The sequence below is a fragment of the Chroicocephalus ridibundus genome, chromosome 18 (genome assembly GCF_963924245.1).
Source record: "Chroicocephalus ridibundus chromosome 18, bChrRid1.1, whole genome shotgun sequence".
Taxonomy (NCBI): Eukaryota; Metazoa; Chordata; class Aves; order Charadriiformes; family Laridae; genus Chroicocephalus; species Chroicocephalus ridibundus.
In genome coordinates, this window is record NC_086301.1 from 121,729 (window position 1) to 137,660 (window position 15,932).

Sequence of the window (15,932 nt, forward strand, 5' to 3'; positions counted from 1 at the left end):
CGCTGGATCTGTAGCTCCTTACAGCCCACCGATTTGAGAGTCCCGGCTGGCTCTGCGCATTGGCACAGCCTACACCCCGAGCTCGGCAGGGCTCTCAGCTGCCTGGGGGGCACCGGGGAGCGACCCTTCACCACTGCCTGCCTGCAGGGTTAGCCACACGGCGAGCTCTCGTGACCGCACCGCCCTGGGTGGCGAGGAGGGGAAAAAAAAAGCAGAAGAGTTGTCAGCCCGACACGAGTGGTCTCCGGGAGGGAGGACTGCGCTCAGCGGTACAGCAGAGCAACCAGCGCCTCCGGAGGGGTCTGGGTCAGGAGGGAGCCAATGCATTTGCATGCCTGCGGTCAACCTAAGTGACTACTCAGCAGTGGAAGAGTCAAAAAGTTGATTTTTCATTTTGAAAACTGCCAAAAATATTTATCAGACAGCTTTAACCCCCTAAATCAAGTGGTACAGCGTGCTGGAATTCCCCTTCGGGCTAAGTCACCAAGTGACGAAAAACACTCATTTGCCTAGCTGTCCTCGCCGCTGCCACCAGCCAGCAGAGCGTATCTGGCTGTTGCCTACTGAAATCAGAACTGTGCTACGGCACAGCCCTGCCTGTGCAGGCACCTGGGCTCCACTCAAAACATCAGACTCCCAAACGCAAGGGCTCCAAGCAGCAGACCTCTGCCTGCAGGTCCAGGGCCCGAGGTGACGCTGGGAGCCACAAAAATCCAGGGCCGACGCATCTGCACGGGGTAAAGGCAGTTCTGAAAGCTTCCAGAGCTGGAGGAAGAAGGGCGCCTCAAACGCCAGACTGGCTCACGTCCTTCCAGACAGCACACCCGAGCCAAAGGCTGCTGGTCAGCCTGGGCAAAGCGCGGAGAAGTGAGCAGGCTGTTACGAACGAGGGCAAATTTAAGCTACTTTACGTGGCGGTCGGTGGGAGAACACAGTTTCCAGTGCCGCCTCCGCCTGGTCCCGCAGGTCTGCCGGCAACCACGAGATGGTCTGACCCCTCGCAAGCCCAGCCCCAGGAGTAGGTACCTGACATGCTTCCAGGCGGGAGCATAGGCCTGTCCGGCAGCAGCTCGTCGTCAGAGGTGGCGATGGTTTTGATGGCATTGTGGTAAAGCGGTGTGGAGCTGGGCATGGCGTACTTGGACATCTGGGACATCATCAGCGAGAGGGGGTTCTGGGAGGGGGATGGATCTGGAGAGGAAGTAAAAGGCATGTTGGGATTCATGGTGCTAGAGGTGTTACTGGCTGGTGCGGAAGAGCTGCTCCGAGGCCCAGAAGGGAGAGAACCTGCAAGCGAGACAAAGACCAGATGAGTACTGGCTGCACACCGTGGCGTGCTCCCGTCAGACAGCAACCCCATCCCCTCCTTCCGACGACAGCGACCAGAGGAAGCTGCAAAACCCAGAGCCGGCACAGCCCAGCACCCTCCGGACTCTGGGGGGGCTCATGCGGAGACACCGCTCCAAACTGCCCCTGACTGCCCAGCACAGACACATCTGCTGCTGCGTCGCAGAGCATGAGCCAGGGCTGAAGTAAGAGCCGCTCTTTTCACCCTCCCGTCTATCTGAAAAGGCCCCGTTTGGACTCCTGGGAAAACAGACGTGCTCCGTGAGACGTAAGGGCACGCAGAGGCACAAGTGTCTCCCTGCTCCTGCGAGAGCACGTGGGCTGGAGAGGAACACTGTCCACACACGCGCCAAAACCGAGCACACGCGCGCACAAGGTAGCCGGCATACCCTGATCCAGTCCTCCCATGGAAGTAGACGAGTTCATGCTGAGGGTCTGCTTGCTCTGGTTGACTCCTGGGCTGGGCATGGTGGCTTTGGGAGAGGGCACCCAGCCGGGGGAAGGAACAGCCATAGAAGGGGACTTCAGGCGGCTGGGTGAGCCCGTTGGAGACCGGACGTTAAGCGAGGAGCTCATCACCTGGGGGGACTTGAGGGGTCCAGACTGGTTCGAAGGTGGCATACTGACCATCTGCGAGGGCGTCTGCGGGGACTTGAGGTTGGCAGAGGGGGAGGTGACCAGCGGCGAGTGCACCTGGCTGAGGGTGGGAGACTTGAGGTGACCCATGCTGGGGGAGTTCATCTGGCTGATGTTGATGGTGAGGTCGGAGGGCCGGCGGCCCAGACCCCGGGAAGGTGCTGGGTGCATGTTGGCCAGGTTGCCCCCTTGCGCGGGAGTGGGATTGGAGGCCGGAGGCAGAGGGATGTGGCTGAGCCTGGTGGTGCCACTGATGCTCCCAACGGGCATGGTGCCCTGCTCAGGGCTGAACATGTCCGAGCCGCTGCCCATCTCCTGGGGCATGTTGGGGTAGGGCCCTTGCCCGCTTGAGAAGCCTTGCTGTCCTTGGTTGGGGAACTGAGAGGGGATCATCATTTTCTGGGGTCCCCCCAGCATTGCACTGCCATTGCCATTCTGAGCCCTCGCCCTGGCCAGCTCCTCAGGGCTCATGCCCTGGTGGGCCATCATATCGGGGCCCCTCATCTTCTGCGACATCATCATTTGCTGCTGCGGGGTCATCTGGACGTTGAGGTTCATGTTCATGTTCATGTTGACATTCATGTTCATGTTGAGGTTGCCGGGGCCCATGGGTGCGTCCATGTCCCGAAGGCCCGACTGACTCATAGGGGGGCTCAGCATCCCCCGCGTGCCCGCAAAATCCATTCCCATCGGGGCGCTGCTCAGGCTGTCCCCCGTTATCTGCCCGGCAAACATGGATGGATCCATCTGCCTGTGAGCCTGTATCATCCTCTCCATTTCCATGCCCTGGCTCATGGAGTTGCCGGACATCCCCATGGGCCTCTGCATTGCCACTGGGCGTTTCTCCATCAGCTGATGCCGCAGGATCTCCTCCCTGGCACGGGGGTTCATGAACCTTTCGGGGTCCCCTTGCCCCGACGGGTAGGGCAAGGTGCCTTGCGGAAAGTTCCCGGGGCCTCCCATAGGAGGCATATCGTCGCTCCACCCCATGCCGGGCCTGACTGGCCTCTGCATGGCATTCATGGGCCCAAGAGCATCCAAGGGCATGTTCTGCATCCCTCCGAAGCCAGAGACTCGCTGCATTTGATTCCCAGGGAAGCGTGGCCCTGGGAAGGGCGGCCCCCCCCGCAGCTGCATGGGGTCCTGCACGTCTATGGGTCCCCGCAGCTGGCTGCCCATCCCCGGCGGCCACTGCTCTCCAGGCTTGCTGTGGTAGGGTGGCGGGGGCCCACGCATCATCATGCTCCCCATCGACTGCGGGATCATGATCTCCTGCATGGGCCGGCCGTGGATGCTGATCTGCTCCTCTTTCCGTCGCTTTTCCTCGTAGTACTCTTCCTGCAGCTTCCTCCAGGCCACTTGCTCCGGCGTCAGGCTGTCCTGGTTCAGCCGCTGCATCATCATGTTCATCTGCTGCCCCATGTCAGCGCCTGGGTGGTGGGGCACCTCGTGCTCCAGACTGGGCCCGCCGAGGCTCTGGGTCTGGGAGATCATGGACTGCAGAGGCTCTTCATACTTCTTCATGCTGGGGGGCGGCGCGGGGGGCTGGGCAGGGGCAGCCTGCGGCTGGGGGGCAGTCCCGCCCTCACCCGCGTTTTGGCTGGACTTCATGAAGGGCTCGGCCTCCCCGCTGCGCAGCAGCAGCCGCTCAATGTCCCGCAGGGTCTGCAGAGAGCGCTCCCGGTGCTCCAGCTGCTCCTTCGAGAGCCCTTCCGAGTTCATGGGGTTCCTGGGGCCCAGGCCTGCCTGCCCGTTCCCCGGCATCCCTGGACCCGGGCCCTCCCCGAGGAGGCCAGAGCTGGACGTGGCGGAGGAGTCCACCGGCCCAGGCTGCATGGTGTTGGCAGACGCGGTGGGCGTATTTGGGTGGTTACTCCCAGGCTGGGTGCTGCCGCTGTTGTTCCCCAAAGAGTTGGGAGTCAGATCTCTCCGGACATCTTCGCTTGTCCCTTCCTGGGGCAGGCTGCTGGGCGCCGGCAAAGGTGCTTGACTGATGGTCGGAGGCTGCGGCGGAGGCTGCGGCGGGGGAGGCTGCGGCTGCGGCTGACTCGCCTGAGGTGCTGGTGGCTGGGACTGTGGAGTGTTGGCAGCAGGAGGGTTAATTGGGAGCGGCTCAGCAACCCCCAGCACTTTAGGAGCTGGCGCCTGGCAGAGAAAAAGGAACAAACGTGAGCAGGAAAAACCCCGGGCAGGTATCCTTCCCTGCACCTCTCAGCAGCTCTCTCTGTCCCAAAAACGTGCGCCATGGCGGTTCACCCTCATTCCTTGTGGGGAGGAAGCAGGCCCTATGCATGCCCTGGAAAGGCACAAATAGGAATTCCGCTCACATGGCTGCGGGGCCACATCCCAAGCTTTTCACAGCTGACAGCAGCCAGGACTCTCCAAAGAGGTTCCACAGCAAAGCGGGTTCCCACCCCACCGAAAGGGCGTTCTGACAGCCCCTTCCTCCACAGCTGAGCGGAGGGCCAGGGGAGAGCAGCCGCGTTGGCAGGGAACGGTCAGTCAGCAGCAGGTGCCAACGGCAGCATTTGGTTCATAGTTGGTGTACCTGGTCTAGCTTTGCCCGCGGGACGTTCTGCTGATGGTAGGCCAGAATGGAGTCAGCTCGGCCCTGCAGGACAGCTTCTGCAGCTCTGGGGAGAGAGCACAAACCGCTGGAGAACAGGCATTGTGCCCCATCCCACCCGTCCCAGGGCCCAGGGGCCACCTCTGCTCTTCGGTCCTGCAGGAAGAGGGAAATCTCTGCAGGTCACCGAGAAGGGAGGATGTATAAGGATATAGAAGGGAGGACACCAAGTGTTACGCAGCACTCCCTGTGACACCCAGCCCCTTGGATACTTCCGAATCAGAGCAGCAGTCCACACTGCTTCGGGGGCATCTTTCCGCGGGACGGTTAGGTGTACTCAACGGCACGTGTCGCGGAACGCAGTGCCGGGCATCGCTGGGAGGAAGCGTGCGTTCCAGACAAAGTTTGCCCACCAGCGGTAGCTGCCAGCAAACTTCCTGAACATCAGGGGTGACCCACTCTGTGTGCCCAAAGCGACGCGGGTCTGCCCAGCTCTTGTGCTCAAGGCAGCACCCACAGGCAGGCGTGGCACCAGCCCTGTGCCAGCGGAGGACAGACGGACGGACGGGGTTTACCGCTTACGTGTTAGCAAGGTGCGTTGTAAAGACGTAAACGAACTGCGAGGGCTGCTTTCCTGTTCCGCCGCCTCCTCCTCCTGCAGCGTCTGACCGTAAGCCGGGGGCAGCACCATGGGGCACGCTGGAAGAACTGGTCTCGTTCAGGTTCGGCAGCGGGTTGGACCCTGGGCCAAGCTGCGAGGCCGTGGACATCGCAGGATCTGCTACATTACAATCTGCGGGGAGAGGCGGCTGAGGGCAGCGCAGCGGGCCCAGGGGCGGGCAGGGGGGAGGCAGCCGGGGCAGAGCCCCGCGGGGCAGCGGCGGAGCCGCCGGCCGGGCCACCGGGAGGTGGCAGCAGTCGCCCGCCCGTTCCCGCCGCCGCCTCCCGGTGCCCGGGCAGGGGCCCGACGCTCCCGTCTCCCTGCCCCCGGCAGCGGGGGAAGAGGGGATGCTGCCCACCGGAGTCGTGGCTATCCATCGTCAGCCGTTACCGAATAAGGTTTCTAATGAATATCAATAAGCACGGCAACCACCAGCGGCACGCAGCGCCTTCCCTTCGCCTAGCTCCTCACGCCCACCGCGGCGGGCTCGCCGGCTCTCATCCCAACGGACCCCTGAACGCCCGTGGCGGCATCCCAGCCCCGGCACGGCGGCAGTTAAAGAGAAGAAACAGCACCGGACACCCGGCGTGGGGACACACACGCTGCCTGGACGGCCCCGCGCTGACCTGCTCTAATTAGGCAGGTCTTGGAGCAGGCTGTGACGGGGAGGCGGCACTCTGCCTTCCCACAAGGGCTGTGAACTGCGCAGAGAAACACAAGGGCACGTCCTGGAGGGGATGGCTGTGGGGCACTGGCGGGCACAAAGACCACCCCCTACTTGGTTTCATACACTTCCATGCTCTCCATCGGCTGTGGCCCTTGGGCCCCACAGGACCTTGCTCTGTCCTCTCAGGTATTCTCCCTGTTGCAATTTGAAAGTAAACTGAATTCTATATGCAAAAAAAAAAATAAAAAAAAAAAAAAATCAAAGAGTTTGGACGCTTTTGGGGAACAGGAGAGACCTGCAGTTTGTTGCCCCAAAGGGTGCACACTGCGGCCAGCTCAGCCCTGCCAGAACCACTGTCAAGACGCCAAGAGCCCCTTTAGCCTCAGTTGCCTCTAAAGCACAGCTGCAGAGAGCCGGGTGGATGGCCTGGCACAGGCGTAGCTGCTGCGACAAGGGCAATGCGCGTCTGGCTGCCGCTATGACCACGGCAGGCACGCTTAACCAGATTTAAGCCAGGCACACTTTCAGGATGGCCATTCTGCTGCTGACGTGGCCAGAGCAATGTACAGCATCTGGGCAGCATCTTCACAAAACAGGTCCCACACCTCACGGCATGGCCACAAGCACTCTCACAGCACGACGACCGCCAGCTGCGATGGCCCAGCACCACACCACGCACCCGGCTAGCTCAGCACACACAGGCAAAGCTAGAGGCGCCCGCGCCGTCTGCCCTGCTGAGCTGCAGGAGGGACCTGGCTTTGGTCAAGCCTCTGAGCTGGTAAGGAGGTAACACTCACTGTGCGCACTGCTGATGGGCTTGTCGTCTTCCTCGCTGTCCGGCCCAGAGCACCATTCGTCCCCACTGTATGGCTGCTTCCTTTCCAGCACACACCGCCGCTTGCTACGGGGAGCCACCTCACCTGCGAAGGGACAGAGCCATCAGAAGAGCTGCGGAGACCTGGCAGGGGCTGGGAAGGCCAGGGCCCTGCCCAGCTGCGTGCCGCACACCGGCACTGCCACCCCAGCCAGGATGCGCTGGGCGAGAAGCCTTGCGCCAACATCTGCCCAGCCCTGGAAAAGGTCCTGAAGCATCTGCTCAGCCTGGGCTCCTTGTCTTTGCAGCCAGACCTGGTGAGACTCCCCTGTGAGAGCTAGCGATGCAGAACGCGACGTATTCTTACTGCCTGAAAGGAGCCTGCAAACACAGGACATGCCCAACTGCTGTTCCAAACTGCAGAGCTTCGGATAGTAACCTGAAATTTACGGGGTCTGTGATTCGGCAATTAAAACCTGAAAGTAGCACGGGAGCGGACGTTCACATTCTTTGTAGGAACAAGAGACAGACCCTGCCAAGACGTCACTCAGGCAGCCCCTGTAAACTGGGATGCTCCCTCCATTTCTCAGAAAATGCTGTGAAACCAAACGCTTAGGGGCGCGAGCCAGAACAGCGGCTCCGCGTTTGGGGACCGCAACTTCAGGTGGCTTGGCTGGAAGCAAGGGCACCGCTGGGATTTCTCCTCCAAACACCCCGCGAGATGCTCAAGCGCCCCACGCAGCCGTCGAGCACAGAGCTGGGTGGAACGCAAGAGGCTACAGGGAAGGCTGGCGAGGACAGGGAAGCCAGAGGGTTTGGAAGCACTGACTCAGCCCTTTTCCAGAAGCCACGTGCTGTAACACAAGAGTCATCCATTGCTGACGAAACCGCAGAACTGTTCAGACAGCGACCCTCGCAGCACCTCCTCGCTAACCACGACCGAGTCGTCAGGCAGCTGCAAGAACACCACAAAGGCAGCTCTTTGCCAACAGCGAGGAGACAGAAAACAACTCAACTCGGTCCCAAGTCGAAAGTCTGCGCGCTGCAAAGCAGAGGCGCTCGGTGCAGTTTCCGTGACCCACGCTCTTGCTTAGCTGGCCTCAGTAGCCCACGAAAACCAGAGTCCCAGATTCTCGGTGTAACAAACAGTGTAGGGAACGAAACGTAAAGACAACGCTCGGCCACTCCGGTCCCAAAACCACGGCTGTGACGAGCAGTGATGCAAAGACGCACAGGCAGCCAGGACAAGCCCGGACAGAAGCCGCAGCACAGAAACCCAAGATGCTCACAGCTGCTCCCACCCCGGGTCCTGCCAGGACGCTTGGAGCAACTGCGAGGAGGACGTGCCGAGGCAAAGTTTAGGAGAGCATTACCTTTTGATTCTGCGTCCTGTGAAGGGGTGCTGGCTTCTCGCTGTTCTCCGGAGTCCACCGAGATGCTTCGTTCCCGTTTGACCTTGCCCTTCAAGGAGCTGAAGTTTGGGACAGTGTTCTGGCTGTTTTTCAGTCCAGAGTTGCCAGGGGAGATCTGAGTGGCCTTGCCGCCATGGCTGCCCGCCCCCACACCCTTAGAGCCCAGGTTGCAGGTGGGTGCTTGGCTCACGTTGTGGTGCTGGGCCGGGGCACCGCTGCTGCCTGCCTTGCCATGGCTGGGCAGTTTGTTGTCAGGGTGCATTGGTTTGGCTAAAGCTTCCCACAGCGCCAGTGGAGGGAGCTCCCAGGCCCTTCGGTCAGAAACCTGCAAGAGAAGAAGGCAGCGAGTGAGCGCGGTGCCCCTCGTGTGCGCACGGATGCCGGGGCCACTGCCCGGGGCACGGGGGAATGCTACTTGGTCACAGGGCCAGACACAGCCTGCGGCGAGGCACAACCCAGCGCTGCTGCTGCGGGGAATTAGCCCTGGCCCCGTCGAGCCAAGGACCCTGCTCCGCAGTGAGCCGTGTGCGGACAAGCGGCGAACTCCCACCCAGGCGCGGCCGGCTTGCCAGAGCTCCAAGGCACAGGCGGGGACACCAGGGCCCTCATTTCTGAGGCCACAATGAAAACGGGGTGCTCCACGCCAACCTGGCCCTTTGGTGGGCAGGAAGGACACTTAGAGCTATTTTGCAGACGTTCCAGGAGCTCACACAACTTTGTGACCCTGAACAGAAAAATCTGGTGCCCTACTGGTTTCAGGGCCCCCTTCCGTGGCTAAGTAAGCTTCCTCTGCTCTGCAAAACACACAGGAGACAACTGAGCAGACAGACAACGGTCTTGGCGCAAACCTATAAAGAAAAAGCTGAGATGGAGCAGGGGAGGACTCAGAAGGTTGAGGCAGCTGAGGAGAAGGAGGCAGCCGTGGGTTACAAGGCAAGGGCAGAGCCGGGAAGCGCAGGCACTCATCAGTTAAGCAGTATCGTATCCCTGTCTCTCCCAGGGGCCTGAGGGACCGTCCCGGCTCCTGCTCCGAGGCCCTGGGTAAGAGGGAGCGTCCACTTCAGCGGCAGCTCCCAGCCCGGCAGGATGATGCAACGCGCCACGGCTCTGCCGGGACAGCAGGGTGAGGCGCTCTGCTGCAGACCCAGCCCAGCTTCTGAGCAGCCCCGCAGGCTGAGGCAGGGCCTTTCAGGGAAGCGGCGGCCAGGGCAGAGCGCGCAGGCTTCTGGGCTGGAGGACGCGCGTGCAGCTGGAGCAACGCTGCAGCAGCCCTCCTTGCAGGATCTATTCGCCTTGGCAGAATCTCTTAGGCTCGCGCTGGGATTCTTCCCCTTGGAGCTCCGCACGAGCATTAGGTATGACCGGGATGCGGCTCCACAGTACCTGAGCACATTGTGTGTTCTGGAAGGCTGCTCCCAATCCTCAGTTTGACAGACGACCCTGGTAACTACAGGGTGCATCCCTCCTGGCCCAGGAGTACCTCCCTACTTGCAGCAAGTAGCCCTCAACATGGCACGGGCAGTGGGGGACGTCAGCCAGCCTCACCTCAGGGGCTACCAGAGCAGGCAGACGACATCCCTGGCCTTTGGACACGACTCTTACACACCGACTCCTCCTGGCCGGAGCCCCGCTCACTGCTCAGCCCTCAGAGGCAGGCGCATCGCAGAAAGATGCGCATCTCCACGAGAACTACTCCTGGCTTTCTTCATCTGGAGCACGTAACTCTTCCTGCATCAGGGCTCCACGTTCCTCTGCTGCAGCCTCCTCGCTACACAGCCAGCGACCCCAAAGCTGCAGAGACCCCCCCGCCCATCACAGCCTTCTCTACTTCTCGGGGGGCAAGGGGGAAGGACGGTAAATCCTGTGTTCGTGGAAGCTGAGGTACTACTCTCTGTTTGCTTACGTCTGCTGCGTGCTTTGCATGACACCCCCACGATGCACTCAGGAACCCTTCCTGTGCAGCGGCAGAGAAATTTCCCAGCACGGGGGCGTCACTGGGCCCGTGGTCTGCTCCTCCCATCTGGACTGAGCGGGCCAGATGCTGTGCACAGATTTCTCCTGCCACCCAGGGACAGGAAGCACCGGCTCCAGACCAAACCCCGCATCTCTGAACAGCGCCGCAAGAGCTCAGCAGCCCTGCGCACGCTGCTGCCGGCTTGCCAAAGGCAGGCCTGAAGACATACCATCGGCAAAAGCCAACAGCTCGCTCTGCTCGGGCAGAACACCCTACGCGGAACAGCACACGGGCGAGGAGCAAAGCACACTCAGACAACCCATAAATCCCCAAAAGCCAGCGATCGCCACAAGGCGCAGGCTGCAGCTTGCCATCCACCGCCGGCGAGCCCCCCGCCCGCACAAGGGACTGCTCGGCACCTGCCTCCCCGCCAGGCCAGTATCCGAGCCGGCGGCCGGCTATGCCGCGGCACTGACCCCAGCAGCCCACACCCGCAGTGCCATCCACAGCCCACCCAGGCATTCCCAGCTAGTTAGCGGGATCCTTCCGCACAGCTTGGCCTATCACTGCTTCCTAACTAGCGAGTCGTTAGTTCTCCCTCCTCCTCCGCCTCCTCCCCGTGCACCTCGGCGAGGGCTCTGCTCTAGCCTGGAGGAAGATGGTGAGCCACAGCGCTGATTAATTTTCACAGCACATAAGGGAGTTGCTAGCCCTTTAAGTGTCAGCCAGTCTCGCTCGCTCGCTCTTGTTCTCCAGGGACCTATTAATAGCAGCTGGAAAGATCACATCACTCTCTGGATATTTATACCCCTCATTCCACACCAGGAGAGATTTATGTCAGCGCTGCCGTCCCAGTGCCTGCCCAATTGCTCTGTCAAACCGCTTGCAGGGGGAGGGGAGCGGAGCTGGGAAGGAGACATGGAGAGGGCAAGCAGGGAGGAGGAGAAGGTCCATATGGCACAAGCTGCAGCGTTAAGCACGCACGCTGCCTGCAGCCGCTGGCTGGCCAGCCGCAGGGAGCCTTCAGCCCCGCTGGAAGAGGCTGCTGCCAGACAGCATTCCAGAAAGCAAGCCCTGCAGCAGCTCCCGCTGCTGGTGGCCCAGAGCCCCCGCCTGCTGCGCCGCAATCTTTGCAACACATTGCACCGCAGTCCCCAGGGCCACAAACCGACCGGCACCAGGGTGCGGCCAGCCCAGCCACGGAGGTGCTGCCACCGCCGGCCCTGTCGGTGACGGGAGACGCAGGTCTGCCCGCGGCACGTCTGCACGGGCACAATATCGCATGCCGAAGCGCCTCGCCAGAAACGTGAACGCTCAGCGGCATTGCAGCACAACCCTAGAACAGCATGGCAGGGGCATGCGGGTACCCTGGGGAGGGACGAAGAAAATCGGGGCCCTGCTGAGACCGTGCCTGCGGAGGGCAGAGAATAACGCTCACGATGCACCCCCTTGCCCCTCCGGTTCTCAGGTCGGATTGCAGGGAACACACGTGTCGATCCCAAAGGACCTGGCAGCCGCCACAGCGAAACCCTCAGACACTGCCTGCCGCGTGGATGAGCCTCACTGGCTGCGAAGTCCCTCCAGAGCGTGACGTTTCTGGGGCATCTACCTTCTGCCTTCTTTTTGGGAGTAGGCTGGTGCTCCAGGGAGGACATCCAATGCCTTGCCTCAGCCCGTCACAGGATGGGAAGCCACCCGGGGCTGACCGGAGGCCCTGGCTCAGCCTTGGGAAGCCCTCCTCTTCCAGCCAGCCTGAGTCCGACCGCCCTCTCCTCGCAAATCCTCATGGGAACAAGGCCAGAAGCAGCTGCCTGCAGACTCTGCTCTGCTTTCGGGAGCAGCAACAGTTGGATCCTCATGCAGATGGATAGCGGGGATCCACCCCGGCCTCCCACCTCTCTGGTTGCAGGGCACCGATAGGCATCTCAATTGCTCCTTGCACACACCCCTAGATTCCAACTGGATTCCGGCAGGCATGCCACACATCTGGGCCACAGAAGAGAATTAATTAGAAAGTAGATACACTGACACGGGGAGGCAAATGATCCAAAACATCTTGAAAAGAACATGACAAAAAGGAGATTGCATAGAAATCTGGCTCCCTCTGCAATTCAGCAACACACCCACTCCAGCCCAGTAGTTTTCAAGACAATAGCTAACTTAATTCCCAGTGGTTAAAGCGAGGAGCCGAGACTCCTGGCTTCTACCCCCGGCTGCCACCGATTTCACGAGTGACCCTGAGCGGAGACGTACTGTTTCTGGGTGCCTCGATTCCCCCGCCATTAAACGGGGGGGACAACCCAGCCTACCTCACGCGGGGCGGGAGGTTTACAAGGCACAAGAAATATCTCTGTTGGACGAAGCGCTACATCTAAACGCAGAGGGAGAGTATTTGCACCTGGTACATCTGAAAAGCCACAGCTTTAAATCAAAGACTGGGACCTTAGGAGACAAGAAACCTCAAAACAGAACAACAAAACCTGCTTTCAGTAAGTCTCCTCCAGTCCAGCCTGAACAGCAGCAGAGGGGGAGGAGGAAGCTCCGGGCGAGCAGAGACTGGGCTGACATATTCCCAGTCCCGGAATTGCAGGCTGATCGTTCACGAAACCTGAAACCCCACTGCGTTCCTGGAGGACTTTCTGGTGAATCATGCTCCCGCTCGCTCACAAGGACGATAACACAGATTCCCAACGCTGCCGCAAGAATGCGGAGCCCGCGCCCGCCTCCCGATGGGGCAGGGTGGCCCCCGGCCGCCAGCCCCGCAGCTCCCAGCCCCGCAGCTCCCAGCCCCAGGTGCCAGCGGGCATCGCTGCCCTGCTACCCCTATTGGGAGAAAGGGCCAGAGAGGAAGCCGGGAAACCAGAGTCGCCACGATTCCAAAAGGAAGCAGCTTCGCCACAGGAGAGCTCTTGCGAAACCCAGACCACTCCTGACTTGCGCACGCGCAGCGAAAGCCAGAACCCAGGCCACCGGAGCTGTGCTGACATGCCCCGCAGATCACGAACAGCCAACCTCCCAGACGAGATGGGTCGTGACAGAGTGACGCAACGAGCGGAAAGTCACCCAGCCCCTCTCTGCCAGCCAGTCTGGGCAGTAACAAGACCAGGCTGCCATTGCAAACGCCCTCTAAGCACATCGCCCATGCTGACAACCCACCACCCGCTCACTACAGGCAGCAACCCTGGGACGCGCCAGACCCAAAACATCCCGTGGGCACCTCCACGAACTCAAGCGGAACATCTTGGCTTTGGAAACGAGAGGTCCTACGCAAGCCCGAGGGCTTCTTGAAGAAAGGCATTAGGCAGAGAACAGCAAAAGGAGAGACCCAAAAGACCCGCCACCCCCTCCTGAGATACCTCTCACCCCCAGTCTGGATGAGATCGCGGGCACGCTGCCGAACGCCACTCCTAGACTACCAGTCCTCCCAGGGCTAACAGCAGAAGGGGCTGGAACACCTCCAAAGAAATACCATACTATTTCACTAAAGTCAGAGCGTTTCGCTGAGGCAAAGACTACAACAAACTTTCCAGAAGCAAGACTTCTGAAGTCCGAGACTCTTGGATCATTTCTGATTTAAGAAAAAGACCAGAATCAGAAACTTGACCTTTTCCATGCAAAAATGGTTGTTCCAAAACAATCCCTTTCGCAAGACCATTCAAGGGGTTTTGAGTCTGTTCCAGTGAGAAACAAAACCCTCAAAAACAGTAGCAAAACAGCATTGCTGTCACCCAGCCAGCTCCAGCCAAGAGTCAGCAATGGGCTCAGACGAGCCCTGGAACCCACCCGAGGAGCCCGACAAGCACCGCTCCGAGCCAGCACGCCATTTAGCGACCAACGATGGCAGGAGCGTCTCCCCAAGCCCTGTACGGGAGCACTCGCCTGAGCGTGCCTATCGCCAGCAAGAGCAGCCTTAACCCAGGCTGCTGCTGCGAAAGGCGTTCTCATTTGAGCCTTGCTTCGGACGACCGGATCGGGAGACATCGGGAAGCCGGCAGTTCCACAGGGCAACACTCCTCAGGATGAGAGTCGTCCGTTTTGAATGCACCATGAAATTATTTTGCTCTTACACCGTCACGACGGATAGCCCAGAGAAGCCCATTTACTCTTCTGTTAATGTCTTGTATCCTTCTCAAGCCCTTTCAAACGGCAGAAAAGGTGGTACCCTCGCAAGCCGTCTGGGTGGGATCCAGAAGACCTGCACAGAGAAATAAAGCTCTGCTGAGTCCTACCAGTTCTCAGAGTCGTTTTGGCAGGCCCTGCTGATCTCCTGCCATTTGGAGCTGCCTCAGGAACGATGCGTTTCAGCGGGGCTGCTTGGCCACGAGTCTCAAAGGTCTTTAGTAGGACAAAACCTCAGATTCACGTTCCCTTCCACCTAGGAACAGACATCCCCAGGCAACAGGAGTGGAAGCCGAGGCTCGGAGAGAGCAAGGCGAAGCAGGAATGCCATTTGCTTTCTGCCCCACGTCCTATTACCTTTCTCCTGCCGCAGCTTCAGTCCATCGGGGTTAGAAGAGCTTTTCTCCTTGCCTCCAGCTCAACAGTTTCTCCCACTCTTCCGCTGCCTACTGCACCCCCCGGCAGAGCCTGGCTCCCTGTCCTGCACTCAGGGAACCTCCGGGTCTATCACTGGATCTGCAGATCCTTCCAGCTTCCCCGTCCAACTGGCACGTTCCCTACAGAAACCCTGCATGTGCCAGACATTACTCGACAGTCGCACACAGGTCTACGGGGACAATAACGAGGAATTATTTTGTACACCAGCTCGTGCGACCTGCTGGGGACGGGTCAGCAAGAGACCTGCAGGGAGCAGAGGCGGCCGCACGCTGCAGCTCGGCGGGCTGCGGTGGTGGAATAGCATCTAACAGGGCAGGGAGCAAAGCCAGAAGTCTCTTCCAAAGGTACTGCTGCTGCTCAGGGAGCTTCGATTTCCTCCAGGGCAGGATCTCTTCCCACAGTGTGTGAAATCTGGCCAGAGTCGGGGGCTGCTGTGACAGCTGGACACCCGATGCAGCCTTAGGTAAAGGCCCTGAGGATCTCGGCTCGCAGATGCCAGCGGCGTGGCTCGGGCCGGTAGCAACACTGGGATACACAAAACACTTCCGCAGCGGGCACCTTGCGTCCGACCCCCTCAAACACCCACTGCCGGCTGTCCCAGCTCAGGGCAGGAGACCGTCCCCAACCGCATCAGCGCAGCTGTGCCAGGGTGCACAATGACAAGCCCATCTAGACACGAAAGGGCTGGTTTCCCTCTGAAAACCGTCACGGCAGACAACACCGCCGGCTGCAACGCACAGCCACAGCCCGGATCTCCCTATGCAGTTGCTGCATGGGATTAAAAGACCTCCTCAGGCAATTCCCACTGTGTTTGTGCACTAAACTTACTGGGAATGGGTGAGTAATGCTTAAAAGCCTACCTGGCGACCCGCCCTCTGCTACATCAGCTCCTCTGAGCAGCGGGGCTCATAGGTGAGACCTTGAAATCCCAACGTTCCCACAAATGCCACAAGGGAGCCAAGTCTTGCCTAGAGTCACGCGTGCCGGGTAAATCCCTGATGCAGCTCAGCCGACAAGGAGGGTCTTTCAGCTGCCCCTGGAGTTCTGTAACTGCTTTAGGACCCTTCCACGATCGCTAAAGCAGCCTGTGAGATGCCAGCAGCGTGCGGGACTGGAACCCAGCAATGCTGGAGCTTCGTGAGGAGCTCTAACACAGCAGTTTCTGTTCTTCCTAGCAGAAAGTCTCTCTGCAGGGCTCCGCGACGGACTAGCTGTTGTCAACGAGGACGTCGCGCCTGGTCCCTTCTCTGCACGCTGTCTCCAAGCCAGACACATAAAGGTTCCCGAGCGCCATGGGATCCGCTGCCTGCAGCTGGTC

The 15,932-nt window shown here is 60.2% G+C and overlaps 1 protein-coding gene across 3 annotated transcripts in view; it reads right to left on the reverse strand.

The window, feature by feature from the left end:
- BCL9L (BCL9 like) overlaps positions 1-15,932 on the reverse strand; it is a 68,411-nt gene that overhangs the window by 4,917 nt on the left and 47,562 nt on the right. For 2 of the 3 annotated variants that reach the window (XM_063355013.1, XM_063355014.1), the window contains exons 2-7: positions 8,065-8,428; positions 6,675-6,797; positions 5,132-5,342; positions 4,532-4,616; positions 1,737-4,128; positions 1,027-1,287 (exon numbers count right to left, since the gene is read on the reverse strand). In XM_063355013.1, the coding sequence (XP_063211083.1) occupies positions 1,027-1,287; positions 1,737-4,128; positions 4,532-4,616; positions 5,132-5,342; positions 6,675-6,797; positions 8,065-8,365 (3,373 nt within the window). In that variant the 5' untranslated portion in view covers positions 8,366-8,428. The remainder of the gene's footprint in view (positions 1-1,026; positions 1,288-1,736; positions 4,129-4,531; positions 4,617-5,131; positions 5,343-6,674; positions 6,798-8,064; positions 8,429-15,932) is intronic. The other variant, XM_063355015.1, reaches the window with a different exon arrangement.